This window comes from Tympanuchus pallidicinctus, unplaced genomic scaffold (genome assembly GCF_026119805.1).
Source record: "Tympanuchus pallidicinctus isolate F22 unplaced genomic scaffold, pur_lepc_1.0 scaffold22, whole genome shotgun sequence".
In the NCBI taxonomy this organism is placed as follows: domain Eukaryota; kingdom Metazoa; phylum Chordata; class Aves; order Galliformes; family Phasianidae; genus Tympanuchus; species Tympanuchus pallidicinctus.
The window spans coordinates 40,654,520-40,670,913 of record NW_026294739.1 but is presented as its reverse complement, the minus strand read 5'-3'; the positions used below and the strand labels follow the sequence as shown (position 1 = coordinate 40,670,913).

Sequence of the window (16,394 nt, the reverse complement as noted above, 5' to 3'; positions counted from 1 at the left end):
TTTGTGCTGTGGAGAATCACCAGAGCCAAGAGGACGTCTGGGCAGCTGTGTCATTGTTCCCAATACCCAACCTGAACCTCGGTGTGATGCCATCAGTGTGATGCTGTCACTCTCACCCTACCGCTGTCACCCAGGAGCAGAGGCTGAACCTGTCCCCACGTCCTCCTGTCAGGGCTGCAGCTCTACGGACTCCTCTTCTCCACACTGAGACCCACCCCGTTCCCTCAGCCGCTCCCACAGGGCTGAACTCAGACCCCTCACAGCTCCACTCCCTTCTCTAGACATGCTCCAGAGCCTCATTCCACTCCTGAGGTTATGAAGGGACAAGGAGGAGGGTGCAGGGGCTCAGCCTCAAAGGACACAAACCGAGGGACAGGTTATCCCCGGATCCATTTGGCAACCAGCTCAAGGTTGTCCCAGCAAGGCCGAGCAGAGGTCGGAGCAAGAGGATGTTCAATTAAATCTGCTTAGAAAAAGAAATCCAAAAAAAAAGCCCCAAAGCTGAGCGCAGAGGGGCTGCCAGGCTGAGGGCTGAGCACAGAGGTGACTCCAGCTCAGCTGTTCAGCTGCAGTCAATCCGTAGGGATTGAGGTTGTTCTGTGCCCCGTTGGAAAGTTTGACTTTTGGCAGCCCTAGAGCACCATGTCCTCCAGCCCTGAGACCAGTTGGAGTGTGCAGGAGAGCAGCTAGAAAGCATCAGCACAAAGGAGAAGGTGTCACAGAGTCCCCTTGTACCTCTGCCAGTAGGGTTTTCCTTTGGCAAAGGAAAGGAAGAGCAGACCATGGCGTGGTGGAGGCAGCAGGCAGCATGGCCAGCACGTTGGCCCTCAAGTTGCCATCCCACGTGCACTGTCACTGTCACACAGCTGACCACAGCACTGTCACCATCTGATTCTGGCTGCCCAGGGATGCAGGAACATCTCCATCCCATTCTGCGACTGAAAAAAAGTGAATCTATGCTCAGCTTTCCCTTGTCCCCTTCCCTTAAAAATAATAACAATTCAGGTTCGTCTCTCAGAAAAAAGAGAGGGAGATAATGTCTGCCGAGCATTTAATCTTCTGCCCAAAGAATAGCAGAGAGCAAATTAGGATCGACTCCAATTAATTTGCCTTGATGGGCAAAATCTGGAGAGCGGCCATATCTGGGAATTAAGAACAAAAGCAGGGAGTGCGAAGTAGGTCAATGGAGTTTCATAACCGGAGCAATGGGTTTTCACGACGCGCGGAGGCGCCCGGAGAGCACGGATGGCACTGCTGCAGGAACCCAGCTGCTGGGCTGTGTTTGGGGTTTAAAAGCAAAAGGGAAGGGTGGGATGGAGAGGATGGGGACATGGCGCTGGGGATGAGCCAGTCATGCTGTGTGTTTTAGGGGGAAAATTTGTCTTGTGCCCAAGCAGAGCTCTCCCAAGCTGAGCAGCTTGGGACAAAGCCTAACTGTGTGGTCTCAGCTTCATGCAGTCATTTGAAGGACAACAAGTGAGTGGCTGTGAAGCGCAGAGGGCAGGACTGAGGATGGTGAGGCACTGGCACAGGTTGCCCAAGGAGGCTGTGGGTGCCCCATCCCTGCAGGCATTCAAGGCCAGGCTGGATGTGGCTCTGGGCAGCCTGGGCTGCTGGTTGGTGACCCTGCACACAGCAGGGGGTTGGAACCGGATGAGCATCGTGGTCCTTCTTAACCCAGGCCATTCTATGATTCTGTATGCCCCTCCTGCCATAGGACACAGCTGCAGGACTGCCTTCTGCCTTCACCAGGAAGCCCTGAGCCCCTCCTGAATGCAGGCTTGTGCCACAGCCCTCCTCCAAGGCCAGAGAAAGGCAAAAGCCAGCAGGCAGATGGAGCTCTGTCTGTTCCTCACTGTGGCAGCCCCAGGGCAGGATGAAGCCTATCATTTGGCCAGCAAAGCCCCATTCCTAAAGCCAGCCCATAGCCCTGCTGTGCCACACACACATCTGTGAGCCAACTGAGGATATGTGTGCAACCTCACCAACCAGCAACGGTTGAGCACCACAGCACGAGAAGGACATGAAGCTATTAGAGGGTGTTCAAAGGAGGGAACAAGCATCACCTCAGCGTTCCTCCGACTCCCAGCCACCTCCAGCTGCCCCCCAGAGGTGGCAGCCGCCGGCCCAACGCTGATCCTCTTAGCCATCCCAGCACTAATTCAGCCTTAAACACAGGATTGTCAGAAATTGGAAATGGAAGAATAGGCAGATTATCCCCTGGCAGCAGCGTTAAACACGGACAGCGGCAGCTGCCGTGCAAGGAGTGTCAGGGCAGCACTCTGCCCTGGGCTGCGTCCTTCCTGCACAATGCCTCGTTTTAATGAATTAATAGCAGGTCGTGCCAGGCTTGTGTGAACCAGCAGTGCTGGGAACACCACCTCTGTCCTCAAAGAGCTTTAAGCACAGCAGATGCTCAACTGCCAGCTGCCAGCACTGACTGAGGCCGTGTCCATCACCGCTGTGATAAAGCTCTGCCAAAGCAGAGGGCCCTGCAGGAAGAGCTTCTCAGCTCCTGCAGGAAATAGACAAAATAGTTTTCCCTGGTTTGATGTGGACAGCGAGAGCTGAATGTCTCGCTATAAGGGGGAGATATTCAGATAAAGTTACTTCAGCTGTAACAGATCATCAAAACAGAAGACAAAAAACCCACACCCAACCATACTCTCCTCCCTACGTACCCCAATTTCCTTCATGACCACAAACAGGACCAAACATAGCGGGACTGGAATCAGAGAGACAGAAAATGGGAATCTCTGCAGAGAATTGCACAGTGCTGTGGATGGCAATGGGGCACCGTGGTGAACCAAAGCTGGGCTGGGCATTTGGGCTCCCCTGGGTCAGATGGCAGATTGATTGCATCGCTCTGGTCCTGCTGGGAAGGTGAAATCCCTGCAAAGCTCTTAGCACCCTCAGGGATGTTCTGGGTGTGCCACACAATGAGGATATGGGGGTTCCCCGGGTGCCAGGAGGGGACAACACGAGGCCACCCTGAGCCACACGGGGTTGGGAAGTGCACGAGGGCACCGTGCAGCAGAGAGGCTGGAGAAATGTAAAAGCATCTTTTAATATAAATATAAATCCATCTGAAGGGTTCCAGGAGAAGGTGAGGGCTGCAGGGGTCGGGCTGGGGCTCAACCTGTGCCCACACTGAGGTCAGCGGGGACCCAAGGCTGAACCCCTAGCGCAGTGCACGGCGGGTCCTTGGCTGAGAGCAGCCCTATGCCCAAACCCCCAGCAGCAGCAGGGCCAGCAGGGGCAGTATGCCGGGGTGACCGTGGCGGGCCGAGCCCCGCAGCGTGGCCTGGTTGGTCTCAGCAGGCGGTGAGCCTTGGGAGCTGGCCAGGCGGCCCCGAGCACTGCACAGCTCCTGCAGGTTTCCCTGGAACTGGATCTTGCGGGATTCCTGGCGTAGAGACTCCCAGATGGCTGCAGCCTCTTCGGGGCAGCGGGACAGAACCCCGCTGGCACAGGCGTGGAACTCATCCCAGGACCTGGAAATAGGGATGGGCATCAGGGTGGTGGCGGCACCCAGGATCGGGGGACGGGGACGGGGTGGCTCACCTGCAGATGGTGTCCAATTCTTGCGCTTCCTGGCCGCCCTCCTCCTCCTCCTCGTCCCGCTGCTGCCGCATGCTCTGGGCCATGCTGTCCCCCAAGCTGATGAGGCAGCCAGCAAAACCTTTGTAGATGGTGTTGCACTTCCCTGCTGTGCTGATGGGCTCCTGAGCGACGGCTGCAGGGGGGGGATGGAGGAATGGAGCTGAGCCCCGTCGCCAGGTTGCACCCGCTGGGCTCACGGTGTGGCACAACCCACCAGAGCCAGCAGCGTGTCAGTGGGTCCAGAATGCAAGCAGGAAAGCAATGGAAATGTTGGGTTTGTAAAGGAGGGGATGTGGGCATAGCGAGGGTGGGTTATTAAAGATCTCTTCCAACCTTCATGACTCCGAGGTTCTACGGAACAAAGCAGCCCTTGCTGGGGACCCGAAGCAGAGGGGCTCACATTCTTACATGGAGTGGGACTGAGTTCCTTCACAGCCCCGGGAATTACAGTGTCTGCTGCATGGACCCTCATTCCCAGCCTTCTAGGATTGCTCCGGAGCCATCTGTGCGTCCCTCTTATCCCCAAACAGCACAGATTAATTTGTGACTACAGCACGGCAAACAAAAGCAAAGGCTCTGAGTGGTTGAGAGAGGAGGGGGGATGCTCTAAGAGAGATAGAAGGGCAGGAGGACAGAAAGGGGGAGGAAAGGGAAAGGGGAGAGAAGCACAAGTGCAGCTCCGGCTTTGAGTAATGAGGGAGATGGGGGGATGCTCTAAGTGAGATAGGAGAAAGGAGGAGAGAAAGAAAAGAGGAGGAGAGAAAGGAGGAAAAAGAGAGGAGGAAGAGATGGGGGAAAAGCAAAAGTGCAGCTTTGGCTTTGAGTGACTGAGGGAGACGGGGGGATGCCGCGAGAGATAGGAGAAAGGAGCAGAGAAAGGAGCAAGAAGAGATGGGGAAGAGAGGAAGAAGAGATGGAGAAGAGGCACAAGCGCGGCTCCGGCTGGCCCGCCTCAGGGATCCCCCATTCCCACATCCATCCCCGCAGCGGGAGAAGCGAGAGGACAAGATTCAAAGCAGCAACCCCTGCATCCCACCCCTCCCCTCGGCACTCACCGATGTGCAGCAGCAGCAGCAGCAGCAGCAGCAGCGGGCACGCGACGCCCAGCAGCCGCCCGCAGCCGCAGCCCATGGTGCGGAGCGTCCCGCACCGCCGCCGCTCCGTGTGCGCAGCGCTCCGCTCCCCTCGCAGTCCCGATCCCGGCGCACCGCCCCCAGCCCCGCCTCCCCCCGCCTCCTCCTGCGATGCTGCGGGAGGGGACGGAGCTCCTCCCCGCTACAAGCACTTCGTTCTCAGACAGTTGGATGGCGACGTTTGTTTGGGTTTTTTTGTTTGTTTGTTTTTTTCTCCAAAAAAAATTTATTGAATTGTTCTGAACGTTACGTCCGAAAAAAAAAAAAAATTCGAAATTTAGATAAAAAGAAACCTCGGCCCTCCCAGCCCTCCCCTGCCCACCCCGTGCACCCTGGGTGTAAAATCCAAAGTAACAGCTGAACCAGGAACGAGCTCCCACCCCACTGGAGCGCCCACAGCCCCACAGGCGATGCTGAGGGTTGATAACTGCCCCCACTCCCCTCATCTCGCTGCTACCCTCTCCCCCCCCTCACCACACCTGGAGCAATTCCACAGGGATGGCTCTGAGCCCCTGACTCAACACAGGGACCCGTTCCTTGCGAACGACCCTCGCCCACCTCCTCCCTCCTCTGCTGATGGCAGAGGGCTCCAAAGCAAAGGGGTGAGAAACCCTCTGGCATCAGCTGGAGGGGGCGGAAAAGAGACTTCCACCTCTCCAAAGAGGCTATTGAGGACTACAAAGCCAAGTGAGCGTTCAGTGACTATTTGGGACTACACGCAGGTGGCGTTTGCCTTAGAGATATTACACACGAGTTGATAGGTTTCCTGGCAAGAGCTCTTTAACACAAGCCATAGGTGGTGAGGAACTACGGGAGCCAGGGGAGGGGGCTCCCCGGAGCACCCGGCAGCCCCCCCTTAGGTCATGCCAGGAGTGACCAGGCCCTGCAGCATGATCATCAGGCGGCGCGCAGGCTTGCTCAGCGTGTTGTGAGGTTCCACCTGGAGGAACTGGAAAAGCTTCTGCCGCACCTGGCTCATGACTGACCCCATATGGTCCCGGGTGATGGGGTCACTGTGGTCCAGGTGCATCACGGCCTCCTCCAGGTAACTGCAGGGGAGAAAGATGGGTTAGAACCAAACAAAGCGCCTGAGCCCACGCCAATTCCATCCATCTCAGCACTGCAGAGGCACAGCTCTGCTCTTGTATGGAGCAGTGCCTTAAGTTCAGTCATCAGAAAACGCTCAACGGGAGCAGAGTGGAGCTCTCTGCTGTGCTGCAGCCCCATTCACAGGCTGCAGGACCTGCAACGAAGCTGGCTACAAGTGGGGCCTCACTGCAGTGCTGAGGCAGCACGCGAGCACACCTGGGCAGAGCTCTGTGTGTATTTTCTTTGATGGCATTTTAGCAGAAGGCACTTGGCAGACAGTAAAACTCACAGCACTGAGGCTTATTCAAGATATGTTTAAGGTCTTCTCTTCCTATCCAGGGAGGTGTGGGAGAAGAGCCTACACTTCAGCCTGCAGCCACTGTAACCACTCACCAGCTCTCTTGTAACTTATAGCTCTCCTTTCTTTCTAGTGTGAACTACCTTTATCCTTCTAACTCAGTGCTGAGATATTTTCCAAACATGCCATTATCAAACCCTGCAGGTACCATAAAAAGTTTGTTTTCCAGGGCAGCTAAAAGGGTTCTGATTCTCAGTCTTAAAATGCTGGTGGCACATGTGTCAGCACAGGCACGTGTGTTTTGCTCAGAACACCCAACAGACAGTGCCTCCCGTGGCTCCAGCTGACAGCTCCCACTGAGCATCTCTGGCAGCCGTGCCTGGAAACAGACAACACTGAATACAGTGATGGGTTCGTTCAGAATTGCAGGCAAAGCTTCCAGCTCTGAGCACTGAGCTACCCAGGGAGCACAGCACTACCCCCCTCCTGTTAACTCCACGTGGCAACGTTTCCTTGGTTAAAGGCATCACTACACAGATTTCACTTACTACTAACAGCCCCAAGAAGCTGCAGCCTTCCTAGAAGAAAGGTTCTGCTTACACAGAGCAAGTTGAGAGCCAGCCATACACCTATAGGGACTCAAATCCACGTGTGCAACCATACTCACTTCAGCTTCAGTTCCGTACGAGTACCCAAATCCGAGGAGAGCTGCTGAATGAGTGAGAGCAGCACAGGCTGGGACAGCGGGCACGGCTGCTGGCCAAACACTTGCTGCGTGTCCACAGTCTCACAGACATACAGAACCAGGTTGAGATCAGCTGCTGTTAGAGCCTGCAAGGAAAACACAGCTATAAATGCAGAGGGAGCACCGGGCAGGTGAAGGACATGGGACAGAGCATGGGACAGCTCGATGGCTCGCCAGCCTCTGCTAGCAGAAAGCTCAGCAAATCCCATTGGTGCAGACAGGACTGTGTGTAGGCTGTGTCTACACTAAGAAGACACCCGTGTCTGTTCTAAGCTGAGCAGACAGGTAGCTCAGCTCACAGCCAGGCACAGGGGACCAGGTTCATCGGCAGCATGAAGCGGGGCCATGCTTGTAGCTCAGTGGCACAGCACTGTTTCTATTCTCAGTGGAGTTTGTCTGCAGCAGCTCAAATGAATCTGTCTGCATATTCAAAGGCAAAGCCAAGGTCAGGTCCCAGCTGGCAGATCTGCCCGGAGAGGCTTACGAAGCTGTTGCACTTCAGGGGTGCTCCATGTGCTGCTGCTCATGGCAAAGTCACTGCCTTACTGCAGCACTGATGCTGTCCTGACATGATAAGGAAGAAGGAACTTCAGTGCCACCAATCATAGACTGTGCATGGCTCTGGCCTGACCTGTGTGAGTGCAAACGATCCCCCTGAGCTGTTTGCTGCTACAGGTCTTTTCAGCACTTATGCCCTCCACCTTAAGGAGCAGCTTCCCCCTCACTCTGTCCTCTAAAAAGCAACGCTGCCCAGTGCAAGGAAGGCCACGTACCTGCTGGAAAGCTTGGTTGAGATGGCCCTGCTGGAGCAGCTGAATGATGTGAGTTTGCTGAGACTGGAAGTCCAGGTGAGTGGAGGGGATGGGAGTCCCTGCAGCTGAACGCATTGCCTGAACAATGCTCGAAGTGACAGCGGCTTGCTGCTCCTTCATTGCCAGGCTCACTTCTCCTTTAATGACTCTCTGTACCTGAGTCAAAATCGACTCCTGCAGGCTAAAAAACAAACAAACAAACACAAAGTATCTCTGAAAACAAAGTGCTGAGGGGATTCGTTGTACAATGCTTGTAGCAGGGAGGAAGCACAGGCTTGCTTATTTTAGCATGGCTCCCAAAGGGTCAACATAAGCTGTTCTGAGGCACAGGTAGTAGAAACAGGCAGCCCAAGGAAGCTCTTTGGCAGCAATGCAGCATCCCAAGGTGCATGTTGAAACATTACAATCCTGTAATTTCTGGGAAAGTGATGTTCCAGGAAACAAATTCTCATTACAATAGCACTTAATTCTTTAATATACCTGACAAGGTGGTGATGCTGTAAGGTAGATAGATCTCTGAAAGGCCAACCTCCTACAGCAATCTCTTGCAAGCAGTGTTAACCCAGAGGTGGGATCCTCTCCTCAGCAACAGGCAAAGAGCATCACAGCTGCTCTTCTGTGGTACAACAGCAGGGCTTCCCTGGGAGCCAGCAGTGCCCATGCAATGGGATTGGCATTTGGTCTGATGCCCCCCCTGCCAAGCCTGCTCCACGCTGAAGACCCCAATACACTGATATATGCTCTAATGGCTTAAAATAGACAGGGCTTCTATTTTAAGGAACTCTACCCTGCAGGTGATACTAGCCAGTCTTTGCAGCAGGCAGCTTCACAGTGCACACAAGCTGAAGGCACTGCCAGGATCACATCTCGAATCTGGGATGGCCAAACAGGCACAACAGCTGAGAGGGCAAAAGGAGCCTGCAAAAATTTTGGCATGCCTGAGGACATGGAGAGGAAAAGCCTCGAAGAGACCCAAAGATCATTTTAGAACAGAGAGGAGAGAGTGACTTCAGAGCAGTGAGGTCCACAAACACGCACATGGCATGACAAGCATGTCCCAAGCTCCCTCACGCAGCAGAGATACAGCTGGTTGTTCAAAGTGTTCTGTGGTCTTTGTTCTGTGCCTTACAGGGCAACAGTTACACCAGCCCACATGCTTTGTCATGCCACACAGAGCTAACAGGCAGCTCTGTGGTTAGGATGGCAAAGGGCTCATTTCCACAACAAAGCAGGGAGAAATTTCTTTTTAAACATCTGTGCTTCTCACTGACTTCTCTTTTAGCAAGCCCGGCTGTCAACTTACTTGCCCACAATAATGTGCAGCTGGTGCTGCACCTCAGCATGGATATTGGCTGCAATGGTGGAAGCCAGCTGCTCGGTGGTGCTCTGGAAGGTGCTGATGAGCTGTCGGAGCTGATTCAGCAGTGGGTCCCGGGCCTCCTGTTCTCGTGCCTTCTTGTTCTTCATGTGAGTCTCGAGCTGCTGAACATCTGCAACAGCCAAAGAGGAAGAGAGTTCAGTTGTAAGCACTGCGATCAGAGTAGAAATCCACCACCAGGCTCTACACATCCTGTAGCAGAAGCCAGTGTACAAGCACAGAAGAGGGGAAAATGTATAAGGTTGCTGTGGGCTGTGCTAAGCTAACAGAAATCCTGCTTCTGGCCTCCCCACCACAAAGAATTACATGAGACACAGTAACAGAAGTAGGATGTGGTAATGCCACTGTAGTAAAGCCCAGCTGCACTGGTAGTAAAGCCAGCAAGTCAATGATTCATTGAATGACATCAAGCATTTCACAGCGTGGGTTACAGAGCCTGGAGCTGCAAGAGCAGGGAGTCGCCTACAAAATCCCCTCACATCCATTTCTCAAGTGGGAAAGAGTAGCACACTTTCAGATTACACCAGTGGGCTAAGAGCTCAACAGTGAAACTGAGAGGAGGTGACATTAGCCAAGGCCAACTTGTCAGCCACTGACACAAAAGATGACTCACATTCCTGCGTGCCCTGCTTGAAGGTGTCATTGATTTGCTGGAACATGGACTGGCAGCTCTTCTCAAAGGCTGGCAACACGACGCTCTGGAAGGCTTCCCTGTAGGCCGACTGGATTGGGCCCTGCAGGGTGTCAGCTGTTGCCCTCACAACGCTGTCTGTGAGGTTCTTACAAGAACACAGAGAAGAGACTCCAGAAAATTAACAGCCTGCTGCAGGATAGAAATGTGAACAAACACTCTATGTCCAGACAACACACCCACACCAGGTGAGGCCTGTTCTGTCAGTTAGGAGCATGCATTCCCTGAGCAGCTGAACTCCTTCCTCTAAGCTGCACCATGATGACAGCAGGCAGAGCACCTGATTACTTGAGGGGCTGCCCAAGAAAAATCACAATTGTCATGCAGTTCAGCTTGAGAGCAAGGGAAGGCGGTGAAGCCAGGCACGATTCCTTTCCTCCTCCCCAGCTTCCCTCCCACAACCCATCACTGCCTGCTAACGCAAGCAACATAATTCTGCTCCTACAAACATTCACCACTTGGCTGAGTAAGATGACCCCAAAAACCACTCTCCAGTGAGAGCTTCTAGTACAGAGCACAAACAACTTGGTAAATGGAAGAAAGGGCTAACAAGGCACAGCAGGCAGGGGGGAACACAGTGAGCTTGCTCTTCTGATGAAACCAGCAGAAAGCATTGATTGCTGTCAGCTAAACTGACCTCTGACCCATCTGGAGATTCAGGTGAGAGGAAAAGCTATGAGGAATCACTTCCCATGCAGGTGACAACTCGGTGTCCCCAGGAATAGCTACGGTCTGGTTCTCCTTACCTTTGATTTCACTAGCTTGGTAATGTTCTCTTTCAGTGTCCCCTCAATAGCAGTGAGCTTGGTGGCAATGGTGTTACTTAGCTGGCCAGCAACTGGGTCCACACTCTTGGAAATGCCTAGGCAAAACACAAACACATCTAAGTTGCAGCTTTAAAAGCCCAGTACCACACTTCAAAACCTGACAAAGAAAATGAAGTCATTCTCTCCCCAGGGATGCCAAATGACACAGGTAGGGACAAAGATCGCAAGCTCTGGCTTAGGAAACTAAGGCTGGACATGAGGAGAAAAATTTTTCTCGCACCAGAAGTCACCAGAGAGGCTGTGGAATTTCAGCCTTGAAGGTTTTAAGGATTCCTCCAGATAAAGTAACAACTGACCTGACCACAGTGCAATGACAAGTCTTCCTGCAACCTAACTCTCACTTCATGCAGCTCTTTCACAGAGCATGCCTCCCACCTGCCAGAGTCCACCTCCAAAAGCCAGGCAGCAGCACTCACACTGGGGTACTGTCTTCTTCATCTCCTCACGAACAGTCCTCTCCAGACGGTTGCACACAGCATTGGAAAGGGTCTGAGAGAGCTGCTGAGAGAGATGCTCCTGGAGCTGCCCGTTGCGCTGCTGCCCCTCCGTCAGTGCTCGATCCAGTCTTCTCTCTAACAAGCATGCACGTTAAGGAGCACAAACAGCTTGCAATAAAGTCATCTGTCAAAGAACTAAGAGGCAAGATCTTCCAGTGAATTAAGAAAGCAGTGGCAAAAAACAAGGTATGAAAATACACAGTCACTTCCCAAAGCAGAAGGAAAGTGAAACCCACTGTGAAGGCACAGATCTGTCAGAAACAGAGATTTCTGGCACATGTTTTCATCTAAAATTATTCACCATCACTCAAACCACACCTGACTGCAAAGCACACAGGTGGATTTCTCAGCGCTCACTGGAGAGTTCACCTGCCGAAAATTCAGTGCCAATGGGGAAAATCCATTGTAACATTGCAATGAAATTCCAGACTCTGAATTTCAGTGGAGGGCTCTCCGAGTTATCGATGGAAATATCAGCCTGATTATCAAAAAGGAAAATCCAAGATTAAGAGAGAAAACAAACTGTTGTTGCATCATCACAGGAGCATATGGTACGCCAGCATCTTACGTAGGGAACAGTTCCACCAGCTCTTACATTAAACTAGAAACTATTATGGAATAGTTCTACTATGGAATAAATGGTTCGATTAAGCCACCAGATGAATATGTGGCTACAGGCAAGAAAAGTCTATTTGCATCCATGGGGTATGGCAGTCAGATGCCACTTCTGGTGCAATTTCTCAAAGTACTGCAACAGCTTTAGGAGGAAAAGAAGGATCAGTCCATAAACACTCCTGTATAACTGGCCCCTGCCTGAGGAAGGGGAACACATCAGGTGTACCTTGGTCTGCTCCAGCACAGCAGCACTTACAGCCTTCATAGGTTGAAGATGTAGGGATATGGAAAAGTAGCAATCTGTTGTACTTCTGAGCTTCTTGCCCTCAGGAAGGGACTGAGACAAAGTGAAATAGTTACACTGCAGCCAGGCCCTCCTTTACAGCATCTATAGCCCATGCTGATAAGACTGCTGATCTCTCTTAGCCTCCCTCATGCCTCGCAGCCTTCCACTCCAATTTCAACCAAGGATACGCTCCTGCTCCTGCTGGGAGTCGATCACCCTCTCCATGTGGCCCATCAGCGAGCTCTGAATGGCATCAAGGTGATTTGTGAGCCTCTGCAACAGCTCCATCTGGTTCTGACGCAGCTCAGAGAGCTCACGCTGCTGGCTCCTCAACACACACATCAGCTCTTCCTGGAACTCCGGTGTCACCTGTGTGTGGAGAGGATGAGCACTCATTCCTGACAGGACCAGTCAAGCTTTCTGCTAGGTGTTAAAGTCAAGCACCATGCCAGAGACAGAAGCACAACACACAAAGCAGAAAATTGGGCCAGCTTAATGCCAATTTCTAAGACTTTTGTCATGATAAAGAAACTGACAAAGCCAAGTACATGAAGGATCAGAAAGAACTCATAAATGGTTGCTGAGAATATGCTGAACTGTGTAGATTCAAAACCCTTTTCTAAACTTCTGGTGCTAGAAAGAAAATAGGAATGAGCAGAACTGATTCACTTTTTAGGAATAAACAGAACTGATTCACTTTTGGCCAGGTTCAGAGAGCAGAGAGGCCCTTATATAAAGGAAGCACACGGACCTAAGGGCAGTTTAAGAAGTGCACAACTCTGCTGAGCACGTTTTCTACCAGATAAAGAAGTGCTATCAACAAAAGTTACACACCCCAACAGGCCAGTCCCACTGTGATCATTAGTTTGCTGGGAACAGCTTACCCTGCTGCCAGTGCATGCAAGCCAACTTAGCAGGGAAGAAGAAATGAGGGGTAGAGTTTGAGATGACACACAGCTTGTGAGAATGTGGAAAGGCAAATCAACATGCAAAAGTGAGAAGGAAGCCCTCAGCCTCGGCAGCTTCTTCCCTGGTGTGTAAGGCAGAGAACAGAACAACGCCATGCCTGAGAGCACAGAGCCCATGATACTTAATTGGGATGATCCTTCTCTCAGGTCTTTAGTATGACAGCAAACAGCTGAGGCATTGGGCCCTTGGAAGGGATGGCAGGGGCAGCTCTGACTCACCTGGTTGTTAGATGATCTTGGCGACTGGTTCACATCCCTGGAGATAAAAGAGAGAGAAATGGGAACTCAATTATGTCAGTTAACTGCTCTGATTATCAGAAGTGCCCAAACAGATCACGAACTTCACAGGTTACTTCAGATTTCATACCCAGCTCAAACTTCTGTTTTGCCTAGTATAATGTGAGTGCAACAGGAAGGCAAGGAAGTCCCAGTCCCCACTGCTCTGTGCCTCCATCATTTGCAGTATTCACAGGCCCTTAAGCCCCTTACAGACTGGTCCCTTCACAGGGCTGCTTTCAACACCCAGCAGATTTGAGCCAAGTCTGAATGGGGGCTGTTAAAAAAGAACAATACAGTCTTGTCCGAGTTCAAAGGCGGGGAAGGCTTTGCCAAAGAGCTTTTGAAGGTCTCCCAATATTTCAGAAAGAAAAAACCCCAGTACTCGTTTGTGAAACAGAGAATTAATGAATTTCAAAACACAGTCCTAACGATTCCAGTTCTGAAAGGTGAAGAAACCTTCAGGAAAAAAAACTACCAGAAGGGAAGTACACATTTGCATCCATTCAGCACCTTTAAAAAGACCGAGGCAGGAGAAATGAAAAGCATTTCTGGGTGTCACAGTGAAGGACCACAGCCAGAAACTTAATGCCACGAGCTATCTTTTTTTGCAATCTGCACAGCAAGGGCTCCAAATCGGGGAGCCAAGAGAGCACAAGAGGAGAAAAGCCCCTTGCAGAAGCTGTGCTACTTTCCCCTCATTAACACAGACAGGTTGCTCTAATTTCTTATGGGCAACTCTTTCCAGTCATCAATTTTCACTTGCAAGACATTCATACGGGCATGTTTAAAAACACACAAAAGCAGCAAGCAGGTAACAAAGGATAGATGTTGAACAGGGGCACCGTGCCAGCGTTCAAAAGCCAACCAGAAATCAAGACCATATTAAGCTACAGTCAGTGTCACAGTTCCAATGAAGCTGGCAAAAGCATCCCCACCAACGTACAGTTCTGTGATTTACCTACCATCAGTTTCTCTGCTACACTTTGGACTCTGAGTAGAGCAGAACCTCCTCCCACATCCCTAAGTGAACCCAGTGTCTGTGCAGCCAGCAATGCTTTCTGTGGGGTTGCTCCTATTTGCAAAACAGGGCCGGGAGCTGCTGGCCACAGCCCAGCCTCAGAGCCTAGCCTTGCTGCTAATAGCTCTGTCAGGCCCTGCACAGCTGGTCCCACAGCCATCTGCACCCTGGCAAGCCCAGCATACCCGTCATCTTTCTTGCCCTTCCGCTTTAGCTTTGGGGAAGCCCGAGGGGATGCCTTGGCTTTCCAGTCCTTCACAGGCAGCCTCTGCGTAGATGCTTTGGCACCAAATCCACCTGATGTAGAAGCCAAACTTGCAACTTCATCATCATGGTCACTATGAAGGAATAGCAGGGGAGAGGACATCACTTGCAGTACCGCATGCTGTCAGTCTGCACTGTAAGGAGGGGATTTCACACTGCTCTGCATCCACACACATCCAGGGTCACTCAGCTAAGGACGCCTGTCACCTTCATCTCTAACACACACACCTCTGCAGAGGCCACTCCATTTTCATCCAGGCCTGCTCAGGCAGAGCTCCAGTGCTGCGAGACAGGACTTGAAGGGTCTCTGCATTACTGAGAGCTGCTGTTCAGGCAGAGTGGCTGCTGGTGCCTCTTCTTGCTGCATACACACAGTAGCATAGAAGCCCTGGGATGCAACCACTGACCCAAGCAGGGAACCCAAGCATAGCACACCCTTAGAGCTTAAGGAGAGCACTTAATGCAGTAAGTATTGCAGGAACATAGGAGAATCGGGTTGAGCCTAGAAACTGGGAGATGCTCAGTGCCTCAGAGTCTTTCAGCTGCTGACAAGCCATCCAACACAGACTCTGAACTGAAGACTAGACTGTGAACAAACTCACAGCTGTCAAACAGCTCTGAGCTCACCAGGCACACAGAACATGCCCACAGAGCTCCAGGGTGGCTCGTGAGGGAGTAAAGATGGCAAAAGCGAGAAACTAACTCCTAAGATACCTTCCCTACCTTATCTAAAGCAAAGGATTTGGGAACAGGTTCCTTAATGGAGTTGCACTGGTAATTAAACCAAGTTTGGTCCCTGCTCTTAGGAGCAGTAAAGCCAAATCCTGCCTTCCAGAATGTCAGCTGGACAATGTCCAGAGGTCAATCATGATCAGCTGAAGGCACCAGAACATTACGGAAGTTGGAAGGCACACACACTGAATCAGGAGACAAAGCAAAGACATTCACCCCACACGTGAAGGCTTGCTGGGGACAGAAGCACGAATGCAGCCTGAACAGAGTCCATGCAGGGCGAGAGAGGGGGCTGAGCACTCTTGTACCTTTGTTCTGCACTAGCATCCTGGCTGTCGTGCTGCAGAAGGTGGTAGCTGTGTCGATGATAGGAAGAGCTCTTGTGCTTTTCTTCAACCTCATCCCTTGGGCTAGAGGAAAAAAAAAATATATATATATATACATACACCATCATGAAAGTGTCTTTCAGCTTGGTTATTTGCTTACTCCGCTTCCATGGGAGATGCTGACAGAAGACCTAAAATTCAATTTAAAAAAAAACAACACAAACAAAACAAACTGATCTGCACAAACCCAGAGAGCTGCGAGTGCTGTGTGCAGGTACTGATTTCTCCAAGTCTTTCAGTTCTTGCAACACTGAACCCAGTCTGGAGTTTTGAAAGCAAACTGTACATCCACCTAAGCCACAAAGTAGGTCTATTTGAATTCAGCATGGATCTTCACACAGAACTGAGTGCTTATCACTTGATGGTTTGACTGAGCAGGTGCCAACCTTGGTGCTAAGTTTCTCATGGTGCAAGCAGCAGCAGTTTAGAGATACTCTGGAGTCACCTCACTGTCCCTGTCCCATCAGAAGACGAGGACACTAATCCTGCAATGAAGCACTGCTGCTAGCATAATGGTTTGCTTCCTGTGAGCAGGCCTATGTGATGCTGCCCCATTCTTCCTGCTCAGCAGAGATGACATCATGCATTTCCTCACTTCTAAAGCACTTTATTTACAACGCTAGCTGCAGAAAGCCAATCATAGAAGAGAGAGAAAGTAACCCACGATCAACCTGCCAATTACGTGCTAATTGACTGTTTTCAATCAAATAAGAGCATGCAGGGAGATCACTTGAGATGAATTTAGCTTGAACCAGCTTTCTTTCCAGAGATGG

The 16,394-nt window shown here is 51.5% G+C and overlaps 2 protein-coding genes across 3 annotated transcripts in view; both read right to left on the bottom strand.

Moving 5' to 3' along the window:
• Window positions 1-3,047: 3,047 nt before the first annotated feature.
• NRN1L (neuritin 1 like) lies at window positions 3,048-5,373 on the bottom strand. Its single transcript, XM_052686182.1, has 3 exons — window positions 4,659-5,373; window positions 3,565-3,736; window positions 3,048-3,494 (listed from the first exon to the last, which is right to left on the bottom strand). The coding sequence occupies exons 1-3, from the start codon at window positions 4,732-4,734 to the stop codon at window positions 3,221-3,223; spliced, it is 522 nt and encodes a 173-aa protein (XP_052542142.1). The 5' UTR covers window positions 4,735-5,373; the 3' UTR covers window positions 3,048-3,220.
• A 121-nt stretch (window positions 5,374-5,494) lies between these two features.
• EDC4 (enhancer of mRNA decapping 4) overlaps window positions 5,495-16,394 on the bottom strand; it is a 30,302-nt gene continuing 19,402 nt past the window's right edge. Inside the window, exons 19-29 of one of the 2 annotated variants that reach the window (XM_052686152.1) lie at window positions 15,544-15,645; window positions 14,425-14,577; window positions 13,162-13,198; window positions 12,163-12,343; window positions 10,993-11,148; window positions 10,496-10,611; window positions 9,672-9,837; window positions 8,984-9,170; window positions 7,642-7,861; window positions 6,791-6,954; window positions 5,495-5,785 (exon numbers count right to left, since the gene is read on the bottom strand). In XM_052686152.1, the coding sequence (XP_052542112.1) occupies window positions 5,593-5,785; window positions 6,791-6,954; window positions 7,642-7,861; window positions 8,984-9,170; window positions 9,672-9,837; window positions 10,496-10,611; window positions 10,993-11,148; window positions 12,163-12,343; window positions 13,162-13,198; window positions 14,425-14,577; window positions 15,544-15,645 (1,675 nt within the window). In that variant the 3' untranslated portion in view covers window positions 5,495-5,592. The remainder of the gene's footprint in view (window positions 5,786-6,790; window positions 6,955-7,641; window positions 7,862-8,983; window positions 9,171-9,671; window positions 9,838-10,495; window positions 10,612-10,992; window positions 11,149-12,162; window positions 12,344-13,161; window positions 13,199-14,424; window positions 14,578-15,543; window positions 15,646-16,394) is intronic. The other variant, XM_052686153.1, reaches the window with a different exon arrangement.

Bases quoted from the DNA above. Each gene is read 5' to 3' on its own strand.
- NRN1L (XM_052686182.1), bottom strand. From the start codon at position 4,734: ATGGGCTGCGGCTGCGGGCGGCTGCTGGGCGTCGCGTGCCCGCTGCTG. The intron at 3,737-4,658 runs GTGAGTGCCGAG...CCCCCCCTGCAG, and splicing joins GCTGCTGCTGCTGCACATCG to CCGTCGCTCAGGAGCCCATC. The intron at 3,495-3,564 runs GTGAGCCACCCC...CCCTATTTCCAG, and splicing joins GAATTGGACACCATCTGCAG to GTCCTGGGATGAGTTCCACG.